This window comes from Megalobrama amblycephala, linkage group LG8 (assembly GCF_018812025.1).
Source record: "Megalobrama amblycephala isolate DHTTF-2021 linkage group LG8, ASM1881202v1, whole genome shotgun sequence".
NCBI lineage: Eukaryota > Metazoa > Chordata > Actinopteri > Cypriniformes > Xenocyprididae > Megalobrama > Megalobrama amblycephala.
Genome location: NC_063051.1, coordinates 13020364 through 13035998, shown reverse-complemented (window position 1 = coordinate 13035998; position 15635 = coordinate 13020364). Strand labels below are relative to the sequence as shown.

Here is a 15635-nt window from a genome sequence, read left to right as displayed (position 1 = left end):
TTCAGTAGCGTATTTTTATTCAATTAAAATAATAATAAAGCCATAAAAATACTAACATTATTAATAATAAACATGTTAGTATTGTTATTATCGTATTATTATTACTATTATTAAAGGAATCATTATTACCTCAGTTTTTTCCCGCCAAAAGTGTTATTTTGACTCTAGTAATGTAAAATACATTGCTACGGATGTAACCCTTGCCATGAATTTATAGAAACTATCAACTAATCAGAATCAAACATTCAATGTGTTGTGGTATAAGAAATTAACAGTTCATCAGAATCAAAACATTGGTATTTCCGTCTGCATAAGACATGTTCAAACCTGTCAAAAACAGGTAAACAGGAGACCATTTGAATACTACACAACAGCCTCTCATTAGTTGATGTAATGTTTTTATTTGAACAATATCCACTATTGCAAGCACAGACCTCAGGAATCTGCTATGCAGCATTTACAGGAAAATACTGTTTGCTCTTTCTTTGCAATACAATCATCATCATTGCACAAGTATATGTAACACTATCACAAAGTTTATGATGCTTTGTTTCTGTATCCTAGATGATACGGTCCAAGTAACAACCCAATCATTAGTCATAACACATACTGCTTTCTGTTGGTCTGCCACATCTTGAACTGAACTATTAGTAGGAGGTTAAGTAGTTCTAACTGTACTGTGCTGGTCTCAGTTCAGTGGATTTCTGAAGTTCTTCCCAGCAAAGATAGCTTTATCCCCCAGTTCCTCTTCAATTCTGTGCGTGAAGAAAGCAAGCAGAAGATATGAAATACATGTGCTTATTCATAATTAACATTTAGAAAAAAAAAAAAAATTCTATTCTCATAGAGACATCTGTAAGCTTACCTGAGGATCTGGTTGTATTTGGCCAGACGCTCTGAACGGCAGGGGGCTCCTGTTTTAATCTGAATAAGAAGAGGAAAATTGAAAACAGTCAAGTATCTGAACTTGAGTATGTAACTATAAATTAAAGTTCCTCATTTTTATAATAAATCTAAAATAAGATACCTGTCCAGTGCAAAGTCCCACAACCAGGTCAGCAATGAACGTGTCCTCTGTTTCCCCCGAGCGATGGCTCACCATCACACCCCAGCCACTGGATTGGGCCATCTTACATCTGTGGGGTTCAATTCACATTTATTTGTATAGCGCTTTTCACAATACATATCATAATACATATCATAAAGCAGCTTTACACAAAATGCATGATTCAATTTTGAGTGATCAGAGGTACATACACAAATGACTCAGTTAGCTAACATCATGTATTAATTTTAGGCAGAAACAATAAGCTCATTGAAGTAATTATTACAAGTTGTGAACATAATGATTACAATATATAGAAAATGTAGCATTGGTGCATGCTGATGGGATGTTACAAATAGAAAAAGATCACAAAACATCTTTTAGAGGGCTTTTTAATTTGAACTCTATAGAATTCTTCAGTGTTTTGAGAATTTTATGGGAAAAAAATGTACATATATATTTGTTTTTTTGTTTTTTCTTATTGTTGATTCTCATATATTCAATGCCATCAAACTTGGCATCACTGTAGGATCAGGGTTTTGAACTCACGCCTGCAGGGATTCGGTAACACTCCCGATCTGGTTGACTTTGAGCAACAGGCAGTTGCAAGCCTTGTTCTCCACTGCATTAGCAATGCGTTTGGGGTTGGTGACAGTGAGATCATCTCCCACCACCTGGATGTCCGTGCTGTTGGTGAAATTGCTCCAGGCCTCCCAATCATCTTGATCAAAGGGGTCTTCAATCGAGACCACTGGAATAATAATAAAAATGGATTCACATCTCAGTGTCTGTGCTCAAAGAAAAAATTAAGTAATGTAATTAGTGCAAGAGAGCAAAAGACCGATGGATACCTGGATAATCCTGAATGAAACTTTTGTAAAGGTCAGCAAGCTCATCGGGGCTGATGTATCGACTGGGGTCATCGGGAGACTTGAAGTCCAAGTCGTATTTTCCGTCACGATAGAATTCAGATGCTGCCACATCCATGCCAATCACAATCTCATCTGTGTATCCAGCTTTACTGATGGCACTCTTCAGCAGCTCTAGGGCTATTATACACATCCAGAAAACAATCTATAAGTTATAAGTTGTCTCAGTTGTAAAGTCTCAACCAGTATGATTGTTTTTTCCAATACCTTCTTGGTTCTCCAGGATGTTTGGTGCGAATCCTCCCTCATCCCCAACATTGGTGGCATCCTGGCCATATTTCTGCTTAATAACATTCTTCAGATTGTGGTACACCTCTGCACCAATGCGCATGGCTTCCTTAAAGCTACTGGCCCCGACCGGCAGAATCATGAATTCCTGCATGGCCAACTTATTGCCAGCATGTGAGCCACCATTGATCACATTAAAGGCCTTTAGAAAAACGAAAATTGCAAAACTCAGTGGGAGCATAACAACATTTTATTCCATAATTTTTCTTTCATTCGTTTATTAGGATTTAGCCAGGAAAAAATGTCTGAAACTTCAAATACAAGTGCTGTTCTGTTTCTCACCGGCACAGGCAGGATGACCTCTGGATTTCCAGCAAGGTCAGCAATGTGACGATACAGAGGAACACCTTTCTCCGCAGCTCCAGCCTTACACACAGCCAGGGACACACCCAGGATGGCATTGGCACCAAATTTAGCTGATGTTTGAAACAGACACAGAAATTAAAGGACTATGACTAGACAAATTACATAATATTTGCAAAAATGTTTTAAAATGTCTTTGTGGTAATATTTTTAAATGTTATTGAAAGAAGTCTCCTACGCTCAACAAAGCTGCATTTATTTGATTAAAAATACTGAAATATTAGAAATATATTAAAAACAAAAAAAAAATTATGATCTATATAAAAACAGAAAGTTTAGAAAAACAACATTTATTTTAAATAAATGTAACATTATAAATGTCTTTATTGCATTCTTGCTGAATAAAAGTATGAATTTCTTTAAAAAAAATATTACTGGCCATACATTTCTGAATGGTAGTGTAAACACATTACAGGGGTGTAAGAAACTTAAAAAAAAAATGCCACATAGGTTAGGAACAACTGTTAAAAGAGGAAGCTGTTTTATTCTAAAGCACAAGTACTTTTCTATTGTTAATGTGTAAACATGTAAATATTATGATTTACACTTGTTATCAGTTCCGTCCAGTTCCAGCATGAACTGGTCAATCTTTTCTTGCTCAACGACAGGAATTTCCTATGTGACAGATAGAAAGACAGCAAGACAGACAAAAAATCATTACCAATCCAAAAAATTACCATTTACAACACTGGCTTTATTTTGTTTCAATACTCACCTGGCTGATCAGGGCAGGTGCAATAGTTTGGTTCACATGCTCAACAGCCTTTGATACACCTACATTGCACAGAAAAAGATGGCAGATATAAGCAACATAGTACAAGCGCAAGTTATTGTGGATTGTATGGTGCAGAAATTAGACACATGCACATCTCAACATTCCCTTGCTTAGTTTAGTTGCTACTAAAAACCTATAGATGAGATATTTGTCACATTCTTGTGTGGTTTGTAATGTCAGCCAAGCAACTGCCATAAGCAATCTGCTCATAGGAAATCTATTCCATGCAAATATTGCACACTAAATCATTTTGAAGTACCACAGTAAAGTTCCTTGAATTATTCACTGATGTGAATCACATGCATAAGCATTTCAGAAAGTACATAGTACATAATTCAAGTCAGACAATAGGACACTGGGTTGAATGTGTCATGCAAATTCAGACCCATCAAACAAACAACAACAAAACCGCTTTCTCACTTGTTAACTTGGTATCTGTTAACGCAAGGCTGAACCAATTATTCAGTACATTTACTAAGTTCTCCTTCCCAATCGAATAGAGAAAAACGTAGCTGGGAAAAGAAAAACAGTCCTTTGTGTTCAGTAAATAAATCCAGCTCAACAAGTCTTGGTTATTTCCAAAACAATTTACAATAAATTCTGTAAGACCAGATTCAATCATTTTAAATTCACTAGAGACATGAAAAAGCAGAGTTACCTTTGCCCAGGTAACGTGACTTATCGTTGTCTCTTAGTTCCAGTGCTTCATAGATTCCAGTAGATGCTCCACTAGGCACAGCAGCTCGAAACAAACCTGTTTCAAAACCAGCAGATTAGTATTCGTTCTGCTTGTAATGTCAGTACACTGAACCATCTCCATTTTCAGTAATCTGGTGTTTGATTTGGAAAGAAACATCAATAACCTCTCTCGGTGTAGAGGTCCACCTCTACAGTGGGGTTGCCCCTCGAATCAAAAATCTCACGAGCATGTATCTTCAGGATAGACATGTTCCTAAAAAAATAGTAAAGAAAGAGCAATCAGCTTCTGTCGAAATAGGTATCTAACCACACATCTAAAGGAGATTTCAAGGAAACCTGAGAACACCATCTGCTGTACACAGTAATACTACTGACCCACAGGGTCACTTTGTCAAATCCTCTTGCCTGCTATTAGGCCTGATCATTATTGAAGGGAAACATCTGCATAAATTAATCCACATCTCTTTCAAGCAAATACATGACTAATAGCTTTCAAAATGCACATTGTGTATTGAAGATTGTGCTATCTCTTGTGGCATCATGAGAAGCTCAGGTCTAATTGGATTAGCAGCTGTCACTCTCTGGCCATTATGCTGTCAACAGAAAACAAAAAGCTTACTGAACGTTTTTGCATACACTACGCATAACAAAAATATCACTGTTTTATTTGTTCAGCTGTTCATTATTATCAGCGACAATAGCCAGTCTCAAACTCAGTCATTTCCTTCCTGAAATCGGATTTTTCCTCGTATAGTTTGTTCTGCAAATATTTAATCTCATTACAGTGTGTGAACATGAGTGGGCGTGATGGAAAGCACGACTCATCACGGTCCTCATTGTCACGTGCTTATTCATGGTGACTCTCATCCATCCAGCACTTCATTAGTGTCGCACTCGAGACTGTCTAAATATCTAAATAGTAGCTTACTGGAGACTAACGAAAAAGCCTGATTACAATATAAAACATATGTGATTTTAGCTAGAGAGATGGTCAAAATTATGCGCATAGTTCAAAGTTTATAATACAATGCTTCTTACCTCAGCAAAACGGTATAATTAAAGCGCAAGATGAAGAAATCAGGCTCTCATTCAAGTTCACACTCAGTGCTGGCGGCTCTGCCTGGTTAGGAGAGCTCAGTGTGTGCTCACTCTCAGCTAAAACTCACCCATAGGGGGAGATTACAGAAATCACTTGGCTAGAATGGCTGTTGTCTTGAAACAGGAGTTATGGAAATGGGCGGGGCTTTACGGGCAGGATGTTGCCCCATTTGGTCGAATTTAACGTAATTTATAAAAATTAACTCCAATATTTTAACACTTTACTGTGTGTTCTCGGTTTAATGATTATTACGTTTTGTATCGGCATTATTTATGTATAAATTATTGTCCTGACCGCTACCGAAGGGGACGGTGTTATCACGTGTTAGTTGTTACTTTTCTCAACGCTGCCTAGTCTTGACCAATCACAGTCGTTTGATGATTTAAATTAATAGCAATTGCTTTGAATTTTTTTTTTCATCTGAATGGCAGATAAACATCTCTTGGATTAATATATTTACTGTTGTTTAAACGATTATGCTTTTTAAGTGTAAAAATGTCTACAATATGACAAAGTCTACCAGAGATTTGAATGCAGCTCAATGGAGAATTCGGCTTCATGTGCAGACATGCGCTCCCTTGAGGAAGACACTTTTGTCTCAGAGGAAAAGGTGAGGAAAAGGCCTAGAAACATTTTCCACCCGATGGCGAAGATGAAATGATGGAGAAAGTTGTAGTCCTTTCTCCAGCAATTCAATATACAATCTTTTTCAGAATAAATTATCTGCTTAGTAGGCTATCCTATGCTATACCAATGTAAAATGTTCAGTGTTTTCCAAATCTTGCATAAACGTGAAGCCCTGCTCTTAAAATCATGTAGAAACAATATAGAAGCAATACATTTGGTCATTGTCCTTATATATGCCCTTATGTCCCCCCAATCGCTCCCTGGGCGCCTCAGCAAAAATGGCTGCCCACTGCTCCAGGTGTGTGTGTACACTATATATCTAAGTGTGTGCACTAACTTGGATGAGTTAAATGCAGAAGACAAATTCCGAGTATGGGTTACCATACTTGGGCTTCACATGTCATTTTTTTTTTTCACTTTCACTTAGAACACACATATCACAACAAGAGAATGATGCACAGTCCTGTGGTGCCAATCTGTTAAATGATATCTCAAATTCAAAATCTCAGATTGCTAAATCATTAACCTTCTACCATATTCTTGTCTGGAGGGAAAATGTGATGCAATGACAAGACGCACAATAGAGTGTTTGTGTGCTGGAGAATCCTGGCAACTCATTCCCTTGGGCCAGTAATCTCTCAGGTCATTGCCCCCACCCTCCCTCCTCCATTCGCTCTTTTTATCCCTCTCTCTTTCCACCTTCCCTCTCACACACATACACTTCCTCTGTCTCACTGTTCTTTCACTTACTCTTCATAGAATCCTCAAACCAGCCGTGTTAGTTCAGATCAGTCTCACATACAGGTGCGTGTTTCCCCTCAGTTTGTTTCGTGGAAATGGTTGATGTTTTGTTGCTCCTTTCAGGTACATGGTTTCTCAGGAGGCCTTTCTGCCAGCCAGCTGATCCCCATGTTCCTCCATCCTCTCACCTCACAAATCAGACCTCAGGGATCTCATTAGTAATCTACACAGGCTTTTGGATATAGTGAGGCATTGACCTGTTGCCTGGGTTACAATGCAGTCCCCGTGTCCCAGCATTAACTCCTGCTTGGGTTCGAACTCTCATATCCTTTGTTTATTGCACAAACTCCATTTTCGAAATAGTGGTTTAAAAAATAAAATAATTTTTTTTATGGGCATCAAAAACCACAGAGCCCCCCATCTATTTTTATTGACATCACAAGCCGTTATAAATAATTATTTTATATGTGCATCATATTTGTGCATGATATTTATGAATAAATCTATTATAGGCTACTGTACTGACCTTAATTGTACCTGCCCTTTTTGAAGCGGACCCTGCAAGTGATGCTACTGATCCCTGACACCTGTTTAGTAGGCCTGTCCTGAACAAACCTTGAGCACAAGCACTTCATCGTCCCAATGAAACCTTACATACATATTGCTCTAAATGCCAAAAGCAGGATTTAATAGTGTGGAACTTTATTTTTATAGTCAACACGCAATCTACAGACAAAGGATATTTTCTATCTGCAAAAAGAAATGCCAGATTTAAGCACAAAAATGAAATGTTACAGGTGGACAGAATTCTCACTTTCTCTTTAAATTTTTACGTTATAAAAATGAACACAATCTCAACTTGCATGTTGAACCAATAAGCCAGTCTGAATTTAACAGTCAATTTATCTGAATCTATAAAAAAGGACGATTTAATTCATACTCAAGTCTTTTAAATAATGTTAAACATTGATAATAATGCATAATTTGACAGTGGTAATCTTGCATATATGTATCTATAACATTTTATATTTTAACAGATTATATGTTTGAATTAGAGCTGATTTTGGTGTAATATTTCTTATTTTATTTTTTACAGTCAAATGAATAAATAATGTCGAGTAAAAACGGAGTAAAAAGAATATCAGTTCAGTTTTATTTCTGCTATTTTCATGTTATTTATCCATTTTCATGTCTATCCAACACCTCAGTGGAGTTTATTATCAGTGTAAACAATGTAAATGTTCAGAGGAGGTCCTCTGGGTGACATTTACTGATTGCCGATCGTCTGTTTTTTTAAACTCTAATCTAATGATGAACATTAGAAAGGAAAGTAACACTGAATAAAGAGGAGAGGAGGCTTATTCTTGTCTGTTGCCCTAAAGTCTGACCCAGAACAAGAGACACCGAGGATGGGGCGTGGTCTTTTTGAAGGTTAAAAGCTTGTCTCATTTGTATACTCAGAAACCCAGAGGCACTTCCACACTAAACTAACCAATCACAGAGCACAAGACACACCTGCTCATAGAAGAAGGGCAGGGATTGGTCACAGTGTAAAAATGACACCTGGGCAGGGCTCCAAGGTGTACCTGAAAACCTAGATGTTTTGTAGGAACGGTTTCTTCGCTTCAGGAGGTTTAGGAGATTGTGTTTCTTCTCGTGTTTGAGACTCCATTAGTAATGTCCTTGTGTCTTCTTCAGCCCGGTTCGAGAGGTTTGGCCTAACGTGGAAGGAGCAGTCATACCTTTATCAAGAGGAAGGAGCAGGAAGTGATCTTCCTCAGCTAAAGCGACGCTGCGACACAATGGCATCTCTTGTCCATGACTCCATACTGAATGACTACAACAGGAATTGATAGGGTAACTAATAATTATTTTTTGAATACATTCAACAAGTTGACCAAATAATTCATTAATTGCAAATAAATGTCTTTATATGTATGTCAGTTAATATATACAATAGAAATGCTAAAAGTAAACTATAAAAAGATGGAAACAAATATACATTATGTTTTCTATTTTCACTTTAAAAAAAAAAAAAAACTTTCTTTTTTTAATATAAAAATGAAGTATGCATTTTAGTATGAAATGTGAATCATTGAAATTTAACATAATGGACTACGAGTGCCCAGCATGTTAACTTTCACTTCCGTAATGTGTCAAACCTGTTTGATCAGTTTAAAACAAAGAGGTATGAAGTACAATATGCAAAGCATTTAATGAAATTATGTGAAATGATACAACAGAAGTTTTTTAATGTTATAATACAACGGTGTATTGTACAGTTAACATAAAATAGACTTGCATCTGAGAAATTGTTTAAAGACTTTAAAAATTGATTTTAATCAACTGACACACACTCTCATATCTTTTCTCTCTTAACCTGAGAGGGAACAATAAGAGAAATTAAACAAAAGTAAAGCCAAAAGTTAGCTTGGTTTCAATAGTAAGCGAGTTATCTAATCGAATCTTATCTAATCTGACGTACAGGTGAGGGGTCAGTCAGGTGCACATCAGGTATAGGCGACAAAGATCAGCCATTTTGATTAGCATGACTAAGCACTTTCCTTACCACCTACGTTTTGTGGTTGTAATGGGATTTGGATGCTGTAGACACAATTTTGTTTTGATGAAGGCGCGACCAATTAGTTGAACTCTCTCAGGTCAAGGAGACGTCTCAAAGGTCACAGTTGCCAAGCAGACAGGTTAGGGCGTACACTTAAGAAATAAACTTCTGGGGTTACAATGTTTTTTGTTTATTCTAATAATGGCTGTCATTAAAATGAGTAAGGACTAACATGAACATGAAGAGCTTACATCAAAAGGATCGGGGTCTGATGCAAGATGAGCGCCGTTTAAAGGAAGTATACAAAGCTATTAAATCAAATGACGGGCCAGTCAGGAAAATAGATAATCATTAACAAACACCTTACAACGTCTTGCTAAAGTACACTAACTATCATTTTATAGTGACACGCAATATGAAAAGCATAGAGTCTCGCCTCTTTTTTCAGATTGGGTCAAAAAATCAATGGTAAATCATTGGAGATCTACTTTGGGTGCCCAGCTCCATCTTACAAGGCAGTTTTGGATGTTATATCTTCTCTAATACTGCCTGGTAATGATGCAGATGGTCCTCTGCGGGCATCGTTAAAAATGCTTTGCATCTGGGTGTGGACACGCAGACTATGCAAATACGCGCACATACAAATACACAAAGGAAAATATGCCATGGTGAAATGTGTGTTCTTTGGCTATAGATGCTTTGAATGCTATGATGCTGAAGAAGTTGTCTCTAGGGTACATCTTACCCGGCAGTGCTTGGCTGTTCACTGATGTTCTAACACTGTCTGGTAACGATGCACTCTGGGGGCTCAGTCACCGTGAAGTCACCATGAGAAGGAAAAGAACATAGATCCTCTCACTTAGCCATCAGTAAAGATCTGAACCGCACCCTGTTACGTCCAAACGCCTGCCTGAATGTCACGAAAGTAATTCCTTCATACTCACACACCCTCTAATGTGTAATGTGCTAGTCAGTGATCAGTTCATCCTCCTTTTCTTGTGTCTTATTGTGTGCATGACACCTGAGATCTGTGTGACAAACACTAATTGAACTGCACCTGCACAGTTCACCTTTCCTGTTCGCTGTGTAGAAGAGGAAATAATGCCAGTCAGTAACATATTTTTAAAAAAAAGATTATGGTTGATAGAAAGACTAATTTGAAACTTATTTTCCAGGTCATTATACGATGGAATATGCAAAGAAAAGGCTACATTTTTGGGTGATTTAATGATAAAAGAGAGATGTAAATCACACATAGACTGAAATATGACAAATATTGTTTCTTATGGAAAATATATCTGTATCTGACACAATAAAACATTTGGTAGTATTCTGAATGTGAATGAGGAAATAACATGTTGTTCAACCAGAAATGAAAACTCTGTCATTATTTATTCACCTTTATGTGGTTACCAACATGCATGACACAAACAAACACGGAAGATGACATTTTGAAGAACTTGCTTTTGTCTGTTTAAACATAACCAAGTTTCCCTCACAATCCATGGATGCTGACATTGACCCTTTAGGTTTTCTGCTTGTAAACCTGCCATGAATCTCTGCTTGCACTTTATCCTTAACTAATAGACCCTTTAAACTGTTTCCTTTAAGATTTTTCTCCTGAAAAGATAACCACTTTAATTCTGTCATTTTCTCTTTTTGTCTGCTTTTATCTCTTCTACAGTCACATGACATCAGACCCTTTCTTCTGCCTCTCCGCTGCAGTAAAATCCTTTGATTTGTGTCTTACCAGGCAAGTTTAGATGTTGATACTCTGTCTAATACTGCCTGGTAATGCCATCAATCACAAGGAATTTGATCAACATTTATCCTTTTCCTAATGTAGCAACAATGATACAGTTATTGATTGATTTATTTACTTTTTACTTGTGTTTAGAATTGCTATCTAAAAACAGTCTTGAGTATGCACTACCTGATTTTCTTATTTACATGTATTAAAAAATATGGCTCTCACTCTTCCTTGTTGTATGCTTTTGTTTCAAGGAACAAGTAAATTTATCCTGTACTTTTGTCAATAAAAAGAATTACATTCAAATATGCCTTTGACTTTGTGTGTCAATTCCAGATTAAACGGTTCAGATACTTTTTGACCAATGAAGTTAGCCTACATAAACCTTCCTCTTTTTTTCTTCTTTTTTTTGTGATTACTTGATAAAGATTTTTAGAGATAATTGAAATTGCATATTTTAATTTGTAGGCTATGCAAGGTACATTTTGAAATGAAAAAAAAAACAAAAAAACTTTGTAGTGTACAAACAAATACATCCAGTAAACATACAGACTATAGTTTACTTTGCACAAAAACTCACAAATTGCAATACATAGCCAATGAAATATTTTAGAGAAAAGCTATAATTATATTTATATATATATATATATATATTATTATTATTATTATATGCTAATACTATACTTTTTTCTATATTCATTGAGAGTGCAAAGATATGTGGATGCATCATTTACAGTCTTTGGGATGTATAAAATCAGGCAGCGTGTCTTTTTCATCCAGTCCACTAGATGGCAGCACTTACATTGTGTGGTCTTGACGGTTTACAATAACGAATAAACCAAACTGCTACTACTTCCTTATCACGCTTTGCGACATAATTTAAATTTATTATACATTCTGTCTAAACCTCTAAACCATAGTTGTTGATCAACAGACATGGCTGGAATACCGCCGGATTCTTGGCAGCCCCCGACAGTATCGTTTGATACAACGTAAGTCGCAAAATCGACATTAGTAATAGATTTGTGAATGAATGAGACACGTCTTGATAACACATTGCACTATAAGCAAAGCTGTGTTCAGTGTTTTAACTGTTTTATATATGTAGATAAATGTATAGCTTTACCGCTTGATTGTATGAATGATGCAAAAGGGTTAAAGATCCGACTAGTGTGAAGTTTGATTGTCCGACTAAATCAAAAATCACTCATTCAGTGATTTTTTTTTTAACGTTGTGATGTAATTACGCCATCCCATTTTTAAAATGCGCATTAAACAGCGCTAAATCTTAAGTTGTTTCTGAAAGATGTTGTATGCTCTTCAGTGTTGGGTGTAATTAATTATTACCAAGTAATTACTGTAGTTGAATTACTTGGAAAAAGTAAAGTAACGGATTACTCTTCATTTTCTGTAATTTAGTTATTGCATTAAATACTGTATAGATTATAGAACAATTCTATATAAAACAATATGTATTTAACATCAAAATGTGATGTTAAAATGTATGTTTTTCATGTAACCTTTACACACTTTGGTCAGTTCGAGAATAATTTATGCAGTTGTTTATTGTTTATTTGAAAGAATCAAAAGTGCAGTTTCATGTCTATCCTTGATTTGTTCAACTGGTTGAAGTTGATAAGTGATTTAGAAAGTAATGTAATAAGTAATTCAATACATTTTAGATAATTAGTGCAGTAATCTAATTACACTGTTGAAGGTGTAATTAGTAGCTAGTAATTACTTTTAGAGTAACTTGCCCAACACTGATGCAGAAGCAAGATGGAGTATGTTTGTGAATTTCTATATACTGCATGGCAAATATTTTATTCACAAATAAAAAAAAACTGCAAAGTGTAGCTATACCAAAATGAGTCGCTGAATGAGTTTTCTTATTAGCGAAAACCAAAAGAAACACTACTTTATGGAGAAATTCTTTACAGTGTAATGCCCTTACTTACTCTACATTCCCAAATATTATAGATTTTGTTATTGCTTTTGGGAAAAATTAAGATTTTTGCTCTTTCCTTCTCAGGATGCTGTTTAGTAGGTTAAAATTGTCTTTTTAAGTAATTTGTTATCAACCATCTGTTTCAGTCTGTAACTTTCAACTGATTTCTTGACTTTAAAAAAAGATGCTAATTTTAATTAACAGCCATTTTTGTATGCTTGATGCTAAAACTGGCAATCCACCATGCAGTTAAATCAGCTATTATTCGGCTATAAAAGTTATTTTTGGCCTGTAGGATGTGTACAAATTGGAGACTGCTCTCGGTTCAAAATGAGTCAATAAATTGTTGATCCACTCTGATTTTATTTTGTGAAAAAACAGTTTGACTGGTTCAATTAATAGATCTTGTTCAAAAGAACAATTCATACATGAATCGGTCTAGGGCTGCACAACGATTAATCGCGATTAATCGTTTGCAAAATAAAAGTCTGTGTTTACGTAATATATGCGTGTGTTCTGTGTATGTGCATGTACTTGTATATACATAATTATTATACACAGAACACACACATATATTATGTAACACAGACTTTTATTTTGCAAACGATTAATCGCGATTAAATGTTGTGTAGCCCTAAATCGGATATTGGTAGCAAACATTAATAGCATATTACCACCTACTCACACACTTCACGTTGTCTTTTCAGGATGGGAACTATCGCGCTTGAACTGTACTGGAATCATGCACCAAAAACATGCAAGAATTTCGCAGAGCTGGGCAGAAGAGGATATTACAACAACACCAAGTTCCACCGCATCATCAAAGACTTCATGGTTCAAGGGGGCGATCCAACGGCCACAGGTGAGATGGCCATGGAAACAATACTCGTCATTCAACCCTCCCTTCAGATATCTCATTTAACAATTCAGTAAGATGAATCACATGCTGTTTGTTGTTGAGAAGTCAAATTCTACAAAGTTGTTATAGAAAAAAGTGGTGAAATAATGTCATTAATATGCTGTCATTTACTGTCATGGTAAATGGTTGTTTAACCACTAAGAGCATTTTTATGAAAATTTGTTGAATTTCTGCAGGTCGTGGTGGTGCTTCTATATACGGCAAGCAGTTTGAGGATGAATTGCATCCAGAGTTGAAATTTACAGGCGAGTAGTAATACAAGAGTAGATTTAATACTATTGTAAATAGCAGTAAAATACACTTAATTGCTATGGAAATATTTTGTCAGCTCACAAATCTATGGCAAATATCCAGCATAAGAACTATAGGTTGCAGCTTAAATGTTTATATTGCAGATCAGCAAATGCTTGATTTCTCAGGTTTAAGTGAATCTAAAGATTTGTGGACTTGCTTGGCTGTATTGTAATTGTACTTGCTCACAGCACTTGACCATAATACATTTCAGCAATGTAGTAAAAGTAGGTTTAATTGTATTTATCCTAATATCATTGCTTAATTCAATAATAGATTAAATCTCTATTATAACTCAATCTGACTTCAAAACCATAAAGTCTTCACATAATTTTCATGAGAATATTTTTTAATTATGCTTGTATTTTGTAGGTGCTGGAATTCTTGCAATGGCCAACGCAGGACCAGATACAAATGGAAGCCAGTTCTTCCTCACGTTGGCTCCCACACAATGGCTGGATGGGAAACACACTATATTTGGACGGGTCTGCCAAGGCATTGGAGTTCTTAATCGTATTGGCATGGTTGAAACCAACAGTCAGGACCGTCCTGTGGATGACATTAAAATTCTCAGAGTGAATGTACCTAACTAAGATGTCTAACATTTTATGCCTTATTTTGTACAGCCCTTTTATTACATTAAACTTTCAGAGTTTTCATAAAACATGTTCTCTGCTCTCTTGATTTCCCAAATACAAATCCATGGCCAGATGGTGGCGTCTTACCTATATGAGTTTGGGTTCATTATAGAGAAACTGTCTGTTCAATGTGTACATTCCTTTACATTATGCTAAATTACATACACAAAGTTTAATTATTTGGCAACCAGCATGATTAATTGGAGATGACAGTTAGGGTTTCAAGACACTCACACTGCATTAGGTGCTCATAGATCATTAAAGCTACTGAGGTGTTTAAAATGCTTTATTTGGGACAAAATAAGAGAAAACTATCATAGAATTTCTCATATCAAATATGGCCATAAAGTGTACTCATACAACAGCACAAGGTCACCAACAGAATATGCCATCATAAATGGCATCTTGGCAGTGACTTTTTTTTGGCAGTTCAGTTTGAATCAATATCACTGTAATCCTGGGTTTCTGGACAGATGTTTCACGATCCTAGACTTCAAAGGATTTTTTATTGAAAACTCAAATTTCAGAGTGGAACTACCCTGGATTAAACTTAATCTGTGTCTATGGAAAAAAGTAAAAAAAGCCAGGGAGGTTTTGACCCACAGAATCCTATTATTGTTGGAGCCTAAAACCTTTCAAATGGGCACTTGTTGAGTTTGTAAACTGCTCAGCAGATCCCATGGGGAATAAATAGAATAAATCATTTGAAAGCATTGCTTTGCATCATCCAGGAAATAGTGAAAATGACCAGACAAAAAAGAAAAAGAATTTCTCTCTTCAGTCTGAACACTGTCGCACTAAAATGCATGATGCACACCATGAAGGATGCCTACTACCCCAGATAAATGAAGATTGTATGATTTGCAGTATAATCTGATGGATGTTAAAAAGATTCTGCTAGTCATTCTGTAAATACATAATATATTTGATTTACATTTCATATAATCTGTTACATATAAT

General features: G+C 35.9%; 2 protein-coding genes across 2 annotated transcripts; one reads left to right on the top strand and one right to left on the bottom strand.

Moving 5' to 3' along the window:
* Positions 1-381: 381 nt before the first annotated feature.
* On the bottom strand, positions 382-5322 carry eno1b (enolase 1b, (alpha)). The gene is made up of 12 exons (XM_048199427.1): positions 5138-5322; positions 4264-4352; positions 4059-4154; positions 3341-3399; positions 3171-3240; positions 2545-2678; positions 2182-2404; positions 1897-2094; positions 1595-1796; positions 1028-1136; positions 866-924; positions 382-755 (listed from the first exon to the last, which is right to left on the bottom strand). Exons 2-12 carry the CDS (start codon positions 4346-4348, stop codon positions 689-691), a joined length of 1302 nt encoding a protein of 433 aa, XP_048055384.1. The 5' UTR covers positions 4349-4352; positions 5138-5322; the 3' UTR covers positions 382-688.
* Positions 5323-11667: 6345 nt separating this feature from the next.
* ppil1 (peptidylprolyl isomerase (cyclophilin)-like 1) lies at positions 11668-14701 on the top strand. Its single transcript, XM_048199443.1, has 4 exons — positions 11668-11871; positions 13535-13689; positions 13923-13991; positions 14410-14701. Exons 1-4 carry the CDS (start codon positions 11816-11818, stop codon positions 14628-14630), a joined length of 501 nt encoding a protein of 166 aa, XP_048055400.1. The 5' UTR covers positions 11668-11815; the 3' UTR covers positions 14631-14701.
* The last annotated feature ends 934 nt before the right edge of the window (positions 14702-15635 follow it).